The sequence below is a fragment of the Mirounga angustirostris genome, unplaced genomic scaffold (genome assembly GCF_029215605.1).
Source record: "Mirounga angustirostris isolate CCGP_5_RB_7025 unplaced genomic scaffold, mMirAng1.0.hap1 SCAF_5, whole genome shotgun sequence".
Classification (NCBI taxonomy): Eukaryota; Metazoa; Chordata; class Mammalia; order Carnivora; family Phocidae; genus Mirounga; species Mirounga angustirostris.
This window is the reverse complement of record NW_026991713.1, coordinates 134,295,980-134,311,412: the sequence shown is the minus strand read 5'-3', so window position 1 is coordinate 134,311,412 and position 15,433 is coordinate 134,295,980. Positions and strand designations below refer to the sequence as shown.

The 15,433-nt window shown below is 42.1% G+C and overlaps 1 protein-coding gene across 2 annotated transcripts in view; it reads right to left on the bottom strand.

Moving 5' to 3' along the window:
* The window catches only part of IL15RA (interleukin 15 receptor subunit alpha), a 48,981-nt gene that overhangs the window by 17,264 nt on the left and 16,284 nt on the right, over nucleotides 1–15,433 (bottom strand). For both annotated transcript variants that reach the window (XM_064592102.1, XM_064592101.1), the window contains exon 2: nucleotides 745–939. In XM_064592102.1, the coding sequence (XP_064448172.1) occupies nucleotides 745–939 (195 nt within the window). The remainder of the gene's footprint in view (nucleotides 1–744; nucleotides 940–15,433) is intronic.

Here is a 15,433-nt window from a genome sequence, read left to right as displayed (position 1 = left end):
TTAGAAGCTATCGTAGGGCTGTTAATTAGCCTAATTTCAATATTGCTCTGTTTCAGGGAGTAGGGAGGTCCAAGGAGAGGGAGAGAGACGGGGAATGGCCAGTCCATGGAGCGATCAGAAGACATATACAACATCCATTGATTAAGTTAACCATCTTACATGGGTGCGGTTTGTGGTGCCCCAAGAGAATTCCAGTAGTAATATCAAGGATCACTGGTCCCAGCTCCCATAACCAATATGAGAAAGTTTGAAATGCTGCGAGAATTACTAAAATGTGACACAGAGATACAAAGTGAGCAAATACTGTTGGAAAAATGGTGTCAATAGACTCTCTTGAAGCAGGATTGCCACAAATCTTCAATTCGTAAAGAACATAATTATCTGTAAAGTGCAATAAAGCAAAATGCAACAGAGTGAGGGATGGCTGCAGCTAATATTGACCAGGTTTCACGGCACACTGCTACAGCCCACACCATTGACATCGGGTTCATTTTCTAGATGAGGAACAAAGACTTCCAAGATGGTAAGACACTTGCTCAAGGAACCCAAAACTGTGACCCTAAAGCCTATGTATTTTCAACACCCAGGGGCGTTGTTTAGAGGCCCACTGGTTTATTTAGCCTCAGACCTCAACACAAACGTCTTGTCCCCCAGAGATGGGCTCATTCAGCTTCCCACACTACAGTTCTGCTCTGTACGGCTTTGGGAAGGGGGATGGAGAGACTTGCAGGGATGGCTACTTACTGATGCACTTGAGATTGGGAATTGTCCACTGGGCCATGTTCATGGTCTTGTTGAACACGCATTCGGTCAGGCTGGATGTCCCGGCTTTACGCTTGAAGCCAGAGTTACATGTGTACCGCTCCCTGGAGCTCACGTTGTAACTCTTGACCCGGATGTCTGCATGTTCGACCGACATGGGAGGAGGGCATGTGATGCCTGCAGGGGTGCAGATAAGACAGGACAGATGAACACATTTCAGGTTGTTTAGAGGTGTTCTCCGGGGCAACATGGGTGGCACTCAGTGCCTTTGTAGCCAGGGTCTGGCTTTCCGAGGGGCCCCTTAGGATACACCCCAGGTTCTAAGCATGTGGAAAATGTTCAGTAAGGGCTCTCATCATTTAGAAGCCTTCCAGGAGCCTTGTCTTAAGTGCTCACCAACCAGCATGGCTAGGGACTGGGGAGTCATCCGTGGAAACCCCTTTCCCTTCCCTTCACTCCCCATCAGTCTCTCACCATCTCTATCTCTTTGGCCCCATCCAGCCTGGCCTCTGCACTCTCTTGCCTGAAAGCAGCAATAACCTTTGAATTGGTCTCCCTGCCTGTTCTCCCTGAAAGCCTTTAATCCATTTCTGTAATACAGCCAGTCATCTTCAGAAATGCGCATTGGATGACTTCACTCCTTCCTGGTTGCCCGCTGCTCTTAGAATAAAAACTAAAATCCTCAAGAAGTCTTCAGTGCTCTGCTGGACCTGCCCCCAACCCCCCCCAGCTACTCTTCCCCCTGGCCACTCTGGCCTTCGGTCCACGCCCCCCAGGCCACTCACCATGCCCACTGCTCTCCCCAGCCCATCTCCTGCCATCCTTCCTAACGTGAACATGACTTTCTCAGGAAAGCCTTCCCTCCCCTCCCCACCCAGTCAGCCAAGTCCCATAGTTCTGTGTTCTCTCCCTGTGCGGCCAGCCACTTTCATGGTTCTACCAAAGACAATGAGATGATGTAAGGGCTGTGTCTCATCATTTGCACTTTGAGTGGTGGCAGCGGGGGGCACATCTGTCTTGCCCAATTGGGTTCTCTGAGCCTCGTACAATAGCTGTTCAAGAAAGAGCATTCAGAGAATGATGCTTATTATGCACATGCCCTTTACCCCAGCAATTTCACTTCTAAGAATTTACCTTACAGATATACTGGTATATTTATGGAGTGAGTATGTACAAAGTTATTGGTCATAATAGCCAGTACCTATAAATTACCTTGTATGTGGTCAGCAGGAGACTAATTTAGTAAATTACAATACAGCTACCCTACGAAGAAGTACCACCCAGCTCTTTACAGTAGATGAAGAAAGCTCTTTGTGCACCGAAGTGGAAAGATCTCCAAGATACACTGTTAGGTTAGGAAGAAAAGGAATAGAACCCTATGTTTTATATGCTACCATCAGTAAAAAAAGAAGAAATGGTACCTATACACAATATTTTGTCTGTACATAAAATCTCTGAAAGGATGCAAGAGACTATTAACACTGGAGATGAGGCAGCTGAGAGATGCACTGGGAGAGACTTTTTACTGAATGCCTTTTTGTCCTTTTTTTGGGGGGGGGGGGTCTTTTCATACTTCCTGAATCTTTAGTGGTGCAAATGTTTTACCAGTTAAAAATGCTTTTGAGGGGTGCCTGGGTGGCTCAGTTGGTTAAGCATCTGCCTTCGGCTCAGGTCAGGATCCCGGGGTCCTGGGATCAAGTCCCGCATCAGGCTCCCTGCTCAGCGGAGAGTCTGCTTCTCCCTCTGTCTCCCCCCCACACCCCCCACCCTGCTTGTGCTCTCCCTTATATTTAACAAGCAGTGCCACCCAGATGCTGACCAATCAGAATAGCTGCTAGAAATACTTGGGACTGGGGGAGGGGTGACCACTGGCCACAGATGAAAGGCCACACTGATGAGGACTGGCAGAATATTAGTTGTGCCTATATGTTACACTGTTTTAAATATATGAAATACTGAATAATAGAAAGGTAGGGGATGGGAGATTTTAAAGTACCCTGCCACAGGAACTCAGAAATCTTGGTTGAGCCTAGGGCAGGACAGGGATAAATCCTGCTGAGTGGCGGGTGTTTGGTGCTTCGGCTGTAATATGTTACCTGCTACAGGAATGTGAGAAATGCAGGAGATTCTGGAATTAGGAATTTTTGCCTTTCTCTGAGCAAGTGAAGGCAGCGTGGGGAAAAATTAAAGGCGAGAAGTTTGGCAAGGTCATCTGGGAGGATTCTGGACACCCTTTTGGGAGACAGCTCCCCCCCCCCACCCCAGTCACTCCCAGCAGACTGTGGACATGACAAAGTGCATGCCAAGTGATACCTTTTATCAGAAGAATGTCACCAAAAGAAGGTAAGAGCCAGAGCTAGAACGATTCAGTTTTCTCTAACTTGTACAACCATGTTAAAAATGTCCCTCTTCTTTTAATTAGAATCTGAAAGATTTGAGCAAGACTTAGAGCCCATGATTTTCCTCAGTCTGAAACTTCCTGGCTAAAAGCAATGTCCTGGGACCTGCCCGATCATGTACATTCATTTCATTTTTGTGGCATTTCTACAGATAGGTGCTCAGTAGATCTGCAGATAAACTGGTCTAATGGCTTTTGGGAATGACACCTGGTGAAGTTCTCTCTCATGTCTGAGTTTTGGAATGTACCAGGAGCAGAGATTCTGGTCTGAAAGTCTGATGATTGAGCTACCTGCAAGTACGGTAAACAGTCCAAATCCCAAGTGGATGAGGTGAGCTCAGTCACCTACGCAGATTAGACCTTGGTGTTAGGTCTGAGGGGGACAGATTCTGGAAAATGGGACCATCTTCTGCAGCTGTGCATGTCACAGTGAGGATTCTGGCTTCTGGAACATGAATCCCCATCCATCCTGGAAAATGTAATGTCTTAATGATCTTAAGCTGGGTGTTCTAAATGGGGCCAGTTTCCTTCTGTATCCCTCAAATAAGCCACTCTTGTTTGATTTACCCAAATAGTATCTGTGCTTTCCAGCCATCTGAGCCTTCTTTGGGTTGGGCAGGATCTGGGGTCAGCTTTGACTGGCCATGGGCCCCCAAATGGCAGTTTTCTCCTTCCTTCTTACCTGCTCCCTGTGGGTTGGCCTGTCTCTGCCTAGAAACCCTAGCTTTGGGGACTAGGGCCCTGACCCCTGCTGCCCAGGTCTTTTCCTCCAGAGAGCAGTCCCTGGATTGCCACACTGCCCAGCCTCTGGCTTAGGTTTGGATGTCCAAGAATGACTGCCAGAATCACCAAGTGTCTGACTCTTGATTTCGGCTTGGGTCATGATCTCAGGGTTGCAGGATTAAGCCCCATGTCGGGTCCACACTGGGTGTGGAGCCTGCTTGGGATTTTCTCTCTCCCTCTCCCTCTGCCCCTCCCCTCCCCCACTCATGGGCACACAGCCTCTCTCTAAGAAAGAAAGAGAGAGAGAGAAAGAAAGAAAGAAAGAAAGAAAGAAAGAAAGAAAGAAAGAAAGAAAGAAAGAAAGAAAGAAAGAAAAGAAAGAAAGAAAGAAAGAAAAAGAAAAGGAAAGGCAGAGGAAGTATTCCAGACTGAAAGAGGCTAAAGAGACATGGCAACAAAATGCCAAATGTGGCCCTGGATTAGATCCCGAATTAGGGAGAAAATGGTGAACAAGGCCATTATTGGGATAACGGACAGATTTTGAATACAGCCTGAGTATTAGATAATAATATTGTGTCAAGGTTAAATTTCCTGATTTTTTATAATTGTTCTGTGGTTATGTGAGAGTGTTGTGTTTTAAGAAGGTATGTTACAGAACATATTCTTAGGAAATATATACTGAGTATTTAGGCATAAAGGGGCATAATGTCTCCAACTTACTTTCAAATGCTTTAGAGGAAAAAGCACATGTGTAATAAATATATTTGGTTAGAGATGGGGGATGATAAAGCACTGGGGCAAAATGTAAACAGTTGGTGAATCTGGGTAAAGGGTATTCAGAGGTCTTTTCTGTTTTTGCAGTTTTACTCTAAGTTTGAGGTTGCATTAGAGTAAGTTAAAAAATAAGCAAAGTAAGTAACCAAACAAAAACCACTTGGTGAATGTCGCTTGGGTCCCTTTCTTTGAGGATTGCTTTTTTTTTTTTTTTTTAAAGACTTTATTTGACAGAGAGAGAGCACACAAGCAGGATGGAGCCACCCAGGCGCTGAGGATTGCTCTTGAAGGAAACCCTAAGAGCCTTTGACAACTCAGGCCAAGATTATAGTTTAGTCAGGAAAATGTCCTTGAATTATCTCCCTACTTGTGGTTTTCGGAGTGCTGCCTTTCCCTCTTTCCTTGTCCCCAATTCACACTGTTTAGAGTTCCTCCTTCCATTTCCAGGGTCTAAAAGTAGTGTTTGCACTCTCTCCACATTTGGTATTTTGACTGCAGCTTTGGTTTGTGCGGGTTCATCATTGCCATATTTGAGTCCTCGTTCTGCTACATCAGCTCTGCTCCTTATGCCTTCATCTTCATCTTGGGCCCTCTAGGTCAGCGATTCCTAAATGTGAGTGTACAGTAGAACCACCTGGAGGGTTTGTTAAAGCTCAGAGGGCTGGGCCATCCTCCCGGAGCTCCTGAGTCAATAGGTCTGGGGCAGGGCCTGAGAATCTACATTTCTAACCAGTTCCAGGTGCCAATGATGCTGCGGGAAGCATGCCCCATCCCACATAGAACCATACTACATGGCATTCACAGGTGTAGAGTCTCCCAGCATCAAGTTACTTTCTAGTGTGGATTTAAAGCTTCTCTTGAAGTTATTAACAACTATTTGTTCATACCTTTCTATGGTGTTGATACCATCCATGAAGATTTCTTTTACAGGTTCCTCCTGATGTGCTCTTCTGAATTTCTAGTCTAACAGTTTTTAATTGGGCCCAGTTCCCCCACCTCCATCTAAAAAATGTACTCACCCACTGTGCACATGTGTGCGTATGTGTGTGTGTGTGTGGGGGGGGTAATTAGCTTGGTAGTACCATGGGTTTAGCTCCATGCCACCAAAATCTTAAATCTGTGTTTGTGGGGTGCTTTACTCTATGTTAACATAGATGGGAAAATACTTAGAGATGGAGGGTGGGGTGGAACGAGGAGGAATGATCATAAAACATGCCACTTTAGAAATATTTAACAGTAGACCAGAGCACATAGTCCCATAAAAATACTAGACTCTGCTCTATGATAAAATGTTCCTTCCTTCTGAGGAAGACTGGACTGACCACGGACCTTTGGACCTCTCAGGTAATGTTACATCTTTGGTGACTGGACAGTCTCCATTCAGCCACAAATCAGTGACGCCAGAGGACAGAAGAGACAAGAAGTCCTCAGAGGGAAAGGCTAGGCAAAGACTGGATTTAGCTGGTACGAGTGTATTTAACTGGTTTTTCCTTACCTACCCCTTTCCTTCCTTATGCCAAGTTTGCTCTTTGATGCTGATAGCATCGTTGTCTTGGGCCTGGAGGAACTTGTGAGATCAGAGTCAAGCTCTCAGCCTTGGCCCCTACCATGGGTTATTCTGAAACTTTGGAAGGGAGGGAGAATCTAAGAACCCTTACCTCACCCCAAACACCACACATACAGTTACTTCCAAGACCAGTCTGTTTTGGGGGGGGGATTGCAAAGACGTCTTGCACACAACCATATTTGTCTTTTTGTACCTGACTATTTCGCTTTAGAATATTGTCCTTAGCATAATCCATATATGCTACAAATATTACATAATTTCCTTTCTTTTAAAGGCTGAATAATATTCCATTGTTACGTATATACCATATTTTGATTATCCATCATTCATTTGTTGATGGACACTTGGATTGATAACGTGCTTTAGCTCTTGTGAACAAGGCTGCTATGACCATGGATGTACAGATACCTCTCTGAGACCCTACTTTCAAATCGTTCTGGTTTGAAATGGAATTGCTGGATCATAGGGTGATTATATTTTTAACTTTTTGAGGAACCGCCATACTGTTTTCCACAGTGGCTGTGCCAGTTTGTACTCCCACCAACAGTGCACAAAGGCTCCTTTCCTCTACATTCTCTTGTTTTTGTTGTTGTTGACAGTACTCATCTTAGAGGGTATGAGATGTATCTCATTGCAGTTTTGACTTGCATCCCCCTCGTGATTAGAATCTTTCCATGTACTTGCCGCCACTTTTATGTCTTCTTTGGGGAAATATCTATTCAAGTTCTTTGCCCATTTTTGAATTGGGCTGTTTGTTTTGGTTGTTGTTGAGTTTTAGGGGTTTTCTATACATTCTGGATGTTAATCCTTTATCAGCTATACGATTTGCAGATATTTTCTCCCATTCTGTGGCTTGATTTTAATTCTCTGGATGGGGTCTTTTGGTGCACAAAATTTTAAAATTTTCATGCAGTCCAATTTGTCTATTCTTTTTTTTTTTTAAGATTTTTTATTTATTTATTTGAGAGAGAGAATGAGATAGAGAGAGAGAGCATGAGAGGGGGGAGGGTCAGAGGGAGAAGCAGACTCCCTGCTGAGCAGGGAGCCCGACGTGGGACTCGATCCCGGGACTCCAGGATCATGACCTGAGCCGAAGGCAGTTGCCCAACCAACTGAGCCACCCAGGCGCCCCCAATTTGTCTATTCTTTTCTTTTGTTTCCTGTGCCTTTGGTGTCATATCCAGGAAATCATTGCAAATCCAATGTCATGGAGCTTTAGTCCTATGTTTTCTTCTAAGAGTTTTATTTTTTTTACGTCTTATATTTAGGTCTTTTATCCTTCTTGTGTTAATTTTTGTATTTGGTATTATGTAACATACCAATTTCACTATTTTGCACGCGGATGTCCAGTTTCCCCAGCCCTGTTTGTTAAAAAGACTGTCCTTTCCCAGTTGAATGGTCTTGATACCCTTGTCAAAAATCATTTTGCCATATATGTGGTGGTTTATTTCTGGGCTTTCTATTCTATTTACTTAATTTGTATGTCTGTCTTGATGCCCATATCACATTGTTGTGATTACGGTAGCTTTGTAGTAAGTTTTGAAATCAGTGTGTCAGTCCTCCACTTTTGTTTTTCAAGATTGTTTTGGCTATTTGGAGTACCTTGTGATTCCATATGAATTTTTGGATGGTTTTTCTATTTCTGGAGAAGACATCATTGGGATTTTGATAGGAATTGCATTCAATCTGTAGATCACTTTGGGTACTATTGACATTGTAATAACATTAAATCTTTCAATCCATGACCATGAGATGTGTTTCCATTTATTTGTGTCTTCTTTCATTTCTTTTAGGGGTGCTTAGTAGTTTTCATTGTAGAGGTCTTTCAGCTCCTTGGTTAAGTGTGTTCCTAGGTATTTTATTATTTTTGATGCTATTGAAAATGGAATTGTTTTTGTAATCTTTCAGATTGTTCACTGTTAGTGTATAGAAATGCAACTGATTTTTGTATGTTGACGTTGTATCCTGCTACTTTACTGAATTCATGTATTAGTTCTAACAGTTTTTTTGTGGAATTTTAAAGTTTCCTACATATAAGATCATACCATCTACAAACAGAGATAATTTTATTTCTTCCTTTCCAACTTGGATGCCTTTTATTTCTTTTCCTTGCCTAACTGCTGTGGAACTTTCAGTGCTTTGTTGAGTAGACGTGGTCAAAGCAGGCATCCTTGCCTTGTACCTGATCTTAGAGGAAAAGTTTTCAGTCTTTCACCACCGAATATAACGTTCACTGTGGGTTTTTATGTGTGGCTTTTATTATGTTGATGAAGTTTCCTTCTATTCCTAGTATTTTGAGTGTTTTATTTTTTCATATATATATATATATATATATATATATCACATCTTCTTTATCCATTCACCTGTTGATGGACATCTAGGCTCTTTCCATAGTTTGGCTCTTGTGGACATTGCTGCTATAAACATTGGGGTGCATGTGCCCCTTCGGATCACTACATTTGAATTTTTGGGGTAAATACCCATTAGTGCAATTGCTATTTTAAACTTTTTGAGGAACCTCCATACTGTTTTCCAGAGTGGCTGCACCAGCCTGCATTCCCACCAACAGTGTAGGAAGGTTCCCCTTTCTCCGCATCCTCACCAACATCTGTCGTTTCCTGACTTGTTAGTTTTAGCCATTCTCACTGGTGTGAGGTGATATCTCATTGAGGTTTTGATTTGGATTTCCCTGATGCTGAGTGATGTTGAGCACTTTTTCATGTATCTGTTGGCCATTTGGATGTGTTCTTTGCAGAAATGTCTGTTCATGTCTTCTGCCCATTTCTTGATTGGATTCTTTGTTCTTTGGGTATTGAGTTTGATAAGTTCTTTATAGATTTTGGATACTAGCCCTTTATCTGATATGTCATTTGCAAATATCTTCTCCCATTCTGTCAATTGTCTTTTGGTTTGTTGACTGTTTCCTTTGCTGTGCAAAAGCTTTTTATCTTGATGAAGTCCCAGTAGTTCATTTTTGCCCTTGCCTCCCTTGCCTCCCTTGCCTTCAGTGATGTTTCTAGGAAGAAGCTGCTGCAGCTGAGGTCAAAGAGATGCTACCTGTGTTCTCCTCAAGGATTTTGATGGATTCCTGTCTTACATTGAGGTCTTTCACCCATCTTGAGTCTATTTTTGTGTGTGGTGTAAGGAAATGGTCCAGTTTCATTCTTCTGCATATGGCTGTCCAATTTTCCCAACACCATTTGTTGAGGAGACTTTTTTCCATTAGACATTCTTTCCTGCTTTGTTGAAGATTAGTTGACCATAGAGTTGAGGGTCTCTCTATTCTGTTCCATTGATCTATGTGTCTGTTTTTGTGCCAGTACCATACTGTCTTGATGATTACAGCTTTGTAATAGAGCTTGAAGTCCGGAATTGTGATGCCACTGGCTTTTCTTTTCTTTTTCAACATTCCTCTAGCTATTCAGGGTCTTTTCTGGTTCCAGACAAATTTTAGGATTATTTGTTCCATTTCTTTGAAAAAAATTGATGGTATTTTGATAGGGATTGCATTAAATGTGTAGATTACTCTATGTAGCATAGATATTTTTACAATCCATGAGCATGGAACGTTTTCCCATTTCTTTGTATTATCCTCAATTTCTTTCATGAGTTTTCTATAGTTTTCTGAGTACAGATCCTTTGCCTCTAGATTTATTCCTAGGTATCTTATGGTTTTAGGTGCAATTATAAATGGGATCGACTCCTTAATTTCTCTTTCTTCTGTCTTGTTGTTGGTGTATAGAAATGCAACTGATTTCTGTGCATTGATTTTATATCCTGCCACTTTACTGAATTCCTGTATGTGTTCTAGCAATTTTGGGGTGGACTCTTTTGGGTTTTCCACATAAAGTATCATATCATCTGCAAAAAGTGAGAGTTTCACTTCTTCTTTGCCAATTCCGATGCCTTTTATTTCTTTTTGTTGTCTGATTGCTGAGGCTAGGACTTCTAGTACTATGTTGAACAGCAGTGGTGATAGTGGACATCCCTGCCATGTTCCTGACTGTAGGGGGAAAGCTCTCAGTTTTTCCCCATTGAGTATGATATTCGCTGTGGGTTTTTCATGGATGGCTTTTATGATATTGAGGTATGTACCCTCTATCCCTACACTGTGAAGAGTTTTAATCAAGAAAAGATGCTGTACTTTGTCAAATGCTTTTTCTGCATCTATTGAGAGGATCATATGGTTCTTGTTCTTTCTTTTATTAATGTATTGTATCACATTAATTGATTTGCAGATGTTGAACCAGCCTTGCAGCCCAGGAATAAATCCCACTTGGTCGTGGTGAATAATCCTTTTAATGTACTGTTGGATCCTATTGGCTAGTATTTGGTGAGAATTTTTGCATCCATGTTCACCAGGGATATTGGTCTGTAGTTCTCCTTTTTGATGGGGTCTTTGTCTGGCTTTGGGGTCAAGGTAATGCTGGCCTCATAAAATGAATTTGGAAGTTTTCCTTCCATTTCTATTCTTTGAAACAGCTTCAGAAGAATAGGTATTAATTCTTCTTGAAATGTTTGGTAGAATTCCCCTGGGAAGCCATCTGGCCCTGGGCTCTTGTTTGTTGGGAGATTTTTAATTACTGCTTCAATTTCCTTACTGGTTATGGGTCTGTTCAGGTTTTCTGTTTCTTCCTGGTTCAGTTTTGGTAGTTGATATGTCTCTAGGAATGCATCTGTTTCTTCCAGATTGTCTAATTTGCCGGCATACAGTTGCTCATAATATATTCTTGTAATTGTTTGTATTTCTTTGGTGTTGGTTGTGATCTCTCCTCTTTCATTCATGATTTTATTTATTTGGGTCCTTTCTTTCTTCTTTTTGATAAGTCTGGCCAAAGGTTTATCAATCTTATTAATTCTTTCAAAGAACCACCTCCTAGTTTCATTGATCTGTTCTACTGTTCTTTTGGTTTCTATTTCATTGATTTCTGCTCTGATCTTTATTATTTCTCTTCTCCTGCTGGGTTTAGGCTTTATTTGCTGTTCTTTATCCAGCTCCTTTAGGTGTAGATTAGGTTGTGTATTTGAAACCTTTCTTGTTTCTTGAGAAAGGCTTGTATTGCTATATACTTTCCTCTTAGGACTGCCTTTGCTGCATCCCAAAGATTTTGAACAGTTGTGTTTTCATTTTCATTTGTTTCCATGAATTTTTAAAAATCTTCTTTAATTTCCTGGTTGACCCATTCATTCTTTAGTAGGCTGCTCTTTAGCCTCCATGTATTTGAGTTCTTTCCAACTTTCCTTTTGTGATTGAGTTCTAGTTTCAAAGCATTGTGGTCTGAAAATATGCAGGGAATGATCCCAATCTTTTGGTACCAGTTGAGACCTGATTTGTGACCCAGGATGTGATCGATTCTGGAGAATGTTCCATGTGCACTAGAAAAGAATGTGTATCTGTTGCTTTGGGATGGAATGTTCTGAATATATCTGTGAAGTCCATTTGGTCCAGTGTGTCATTTAAAGTCTTTATTTCCTTGTTGATCTTTTGCTTAGATGATCTGTCCATTTGAATGAGGGGGGTGTTAGAGTCCCCTACTATTATTGTATTGTTGTCGATGTGTTTCTTTGATTTTGTTATTAACTGGCTTATATAATTGGCTGCTCCCATGTTAGGGGCATAGATATTTAAAATTGTTAGATCTTCTTGTTGGATAGACCCTTTAAGTAGGATATAATGTCCTTCCTCATCTCTTATTACAGTCTTTGGCTTAAAATCTAATTTGTCTGATATAAGGATTGCCACCCCAGCTTTCTTTTGGTGTCCATTAGCATGGTAAATGGCTTTCCACCCCCTCACTTTAAATCTGGAGGTGTCTGCGTCTAAAATGAGTCTCTTGCAGACAGCATATTGATGGGTCTTGTTTTTTTATCCAGTCTGATAGCCTGTGTCTTTTGATTGGGGCATTTAGCCCATTTATATTCACTGTAACCATTGAAAGATATGAATATAGTGCCATTGTATTCCCTGTAGGGTGACTGTTACTGTATTTTGTCTCTGTTCCTTTCTGGTCTATGTTACTTTTAGGCTTTTTCTTTGCTTAGAGGACCCCTTTCAGTATTTCTTGTAGGGCTGGTTTGGTGTTCGCAAATTCTTTTTGTTTGTCCTGGAAGCTTTTTATCTCTCCTTCTATTTTCTATGAAAGCCTAGCTGGATATAGCATTCTTGGCTGCATATTTTTCTCATTTAGTGCTCTGAATATATCATGCCAATCCTTTCTGCCCTGCCAGGTCTCTGTGGATAGGTCTGCTGCCAATCTAATGTTTCTACCATTGTAGGTTACAGACCTCTTGTCCTGAGCTGCTTTCAGGATTTTCTCTTTGTCTCTAAGACTTGTGAGTTTTACTAGTAGAGGTCGGGGTGTTGACCTATTTTTATTGATTTTGAGGGGGGTTCTCTGTGCCTTCTGGATTTCGATGCCTGTTTCCTTCCCCAAATTAGGGAAGTTCTGTGCTATAATTTGCTCCAGTGTACCTTCTCCCCGCCCCCTTCTTCTTCTTCTTCTTCTTCTTCTGGGATCCCAAGTATTCTAATGTTGTTTTGCTTTATGGTATCATTTATCTCTCAAATTCGCCCCTCATGATCCAGTAGTTGTTTATCTCTCTTTTTCTCAGCTTCTTTATTCTCCATCATTTAGTCTTCTATATCACTAATTCTTTCTTCTGCCTCATTTATCCTAGCGTTTAGAGCCTCCATTTTTGATTGCACCTCATTAATAGCCTTTTTGATTCTGACTTGGTTAGATTTTAGTTCTTTTATTTCTCCAGAAAGGGATTCTCTAGTATCTTCTATACTTTTTTCAAGCCCAGCTCGTACCTTTATAATTGTCATTCTGAACTCTAGTTCCAACATCTTACTAATGTCTGTATTGATTAGGTCCCCAGCAGTTGGTACTGCCTCTTGTTCTTTTTTTTTTTGAGGTGAGCTTTTCTGTCTTGTCATTTTATCCAGAGGAGAATAGATGAATGAGAGAACAAAATGCTAAAAAAATGCTAAAAGGGTAACATCGACCCCAGGAAAATATACACTAAACAAATTAGAAGAGACCCGAAACTGGGCGGGGGCAGGGGGAGAGAAGGAATGGAAAAAAAAAGAATATGATCAGGCTGCTGAATATAATAGAGCCATTCACTAGATTTTGGGTGTATTTTGGTCTGTTAGAAGAAATTGCCTCCCAATATTTTAAAGAAAGAAAAACTTATATATATACACAAAAATAAGGTAAATATGATGAAGGGATGGAATATGACTGTAAAGATGAAAATTAAAAAGGATTTTTTTTTAAAGATTTTATTTATTTATTTGACAGAGAGAGACACAGCGAGAGAGGGAACACAAGCAGGGGGAGTGGGAGAGGGAGAAGCAGGCTTCCCACAGAGCAGGGAGCCCGATGTGGGACTCGATCCCAGGACCCTGGGATCATGACCCGAGCCGAAGGCAGTCGCTCAACCAACTGAGCCACCCAGGCGCCCTTAAAAAGGATTTTTAAAAAGGAATTGATAAGATAAGAAGTTGGTTGAAAAAAGAATGAAAAAAATATAGAAAAAAAAAGAATGTGATCAGGCGGGAGACTAGGACAACATCCTACACTAGATTTAGGGTATATTTTGATCTGTTATAAGAAACTGTATCCCAAAATTTTAAAGAAAGAAAAACATATATATACAAAAAAGGTTAAATACAATGAAGAGATAGACTATTACTGTAAAAATGAAAAATTAAAAAAGATTTTAATTTTTTTTTTAAGATTTTATTTATTTATCAGAGAGAGAGAGACAGAGGCAGGCAGAGGGAGAAGCAGGCTCCTTGCTGAGCAAGGAGCCCAATGTGGGACTCGATCCCAGGACCCAGGGATCATGACCTGAGCTGAAGGCAGATGCTTAACCGACTGAGCCACCCAGGCGTCCCAATTAAAAAAGATTTTAAAAAAGGAATTGATAAGATGTTGGTTGAAAAAGGAAGGAAGAAAAATTCAACTAAAAAATAGAAAAAGAGAAAAATAAAGAAAATTAAAAATATTAACTTTGAAAGACTAAAGAATCACGGGGAAAAAGCCATGAATTCTATGTGCAGTATTCCCCTAGCGCTGGGGTTTTGCTGTTCTCATTGGTCAGTAAACTTGGTCTTGGCTGGCTGTTCTTGCTGATCTTCTAGGGGAGGGGCCTGTTGCCATGGTTCCCAAATGTTTTTGCTGGAGGCGGAATTGCCCCGCCCTTGTCGGGGGCAGGCTAAGTAATCTGCTCGGGTTTGCTCTCGGGAGCTTTTGTTCTCTGTAAGCTTTCTGTGCAGCTTTGGAGGACGAGAGTGAAAATGGCGGCCTCCCAATCTCTGCCCCAGAGGAGCCAAGAACTCAGGGCCCGCTCCTCAGTGAGCCCCCAGAGAAAAGCAGTCAGTCACTCCTGTCTCTCGGTCTCTGGCTGCACTCCATGCTCACCTGGCCTGTGACCAAGCGTTTCTATCTCTGGCACCCAACCCCATGTGGAGTCTCCAAACCCAGCAGATCCCTGCGGTGCGTTCCCGTGCTGCTCCTCCCGGGGGAGGAAGGGGAGTCTCCCCAGACTTGCAGCTTCTTGGGTCCCTACTGGAAGAGCAGTGGCCCAGCTGTGTCCTGGATCACAGTTTATGGCAACCCCGAGCTGAGAGCCCACTCCTTGGCTCCGTCTCTGCAGCCAGCTTCCCCGCTCCGATACCTGGAAGCTCTGCCGCACTCAGGCACCCCTGGTCTTTCTGTGACCCCGAGGGTCCTGAGACCACACTGACCCAGAGAGGGTTCCCCCCCCTCCTTAGCCACTGGAGCGACGTCCCTCAGCGGTGCAGACTTCTAAAAGTTCTGATTTTGTGCTCCACTGCTCTATCACTTGCTGGTATCGGCTGACGGAAGCCCCCTCCCCCACCGTCTATCTTCCCGAATATCGCCTCGGATTCACTTCTCTGCACACACATCCTACCTTCCAGAAAGTGGTCACTTTTCTGTTCAGAGAGTTGCTGCTGTTCTTTTCTTTGATCTCCTTGTGAGTATGTAGGTGTTCAGAATGGTTTGATTAACTATCTAGCTGAATTCCTGGGACCAGACGAAATTTAGGTCTCCTACTTCTCTGCCATCTTGCTCCTCCCCCCAATTTTGTGAATTTTCTAGTTTTCCTTCTGTTATTGATTTCTAACTTCATCCTACTGTGATCAGATTAGATACTTTGTATGTCTTCTTAAATCT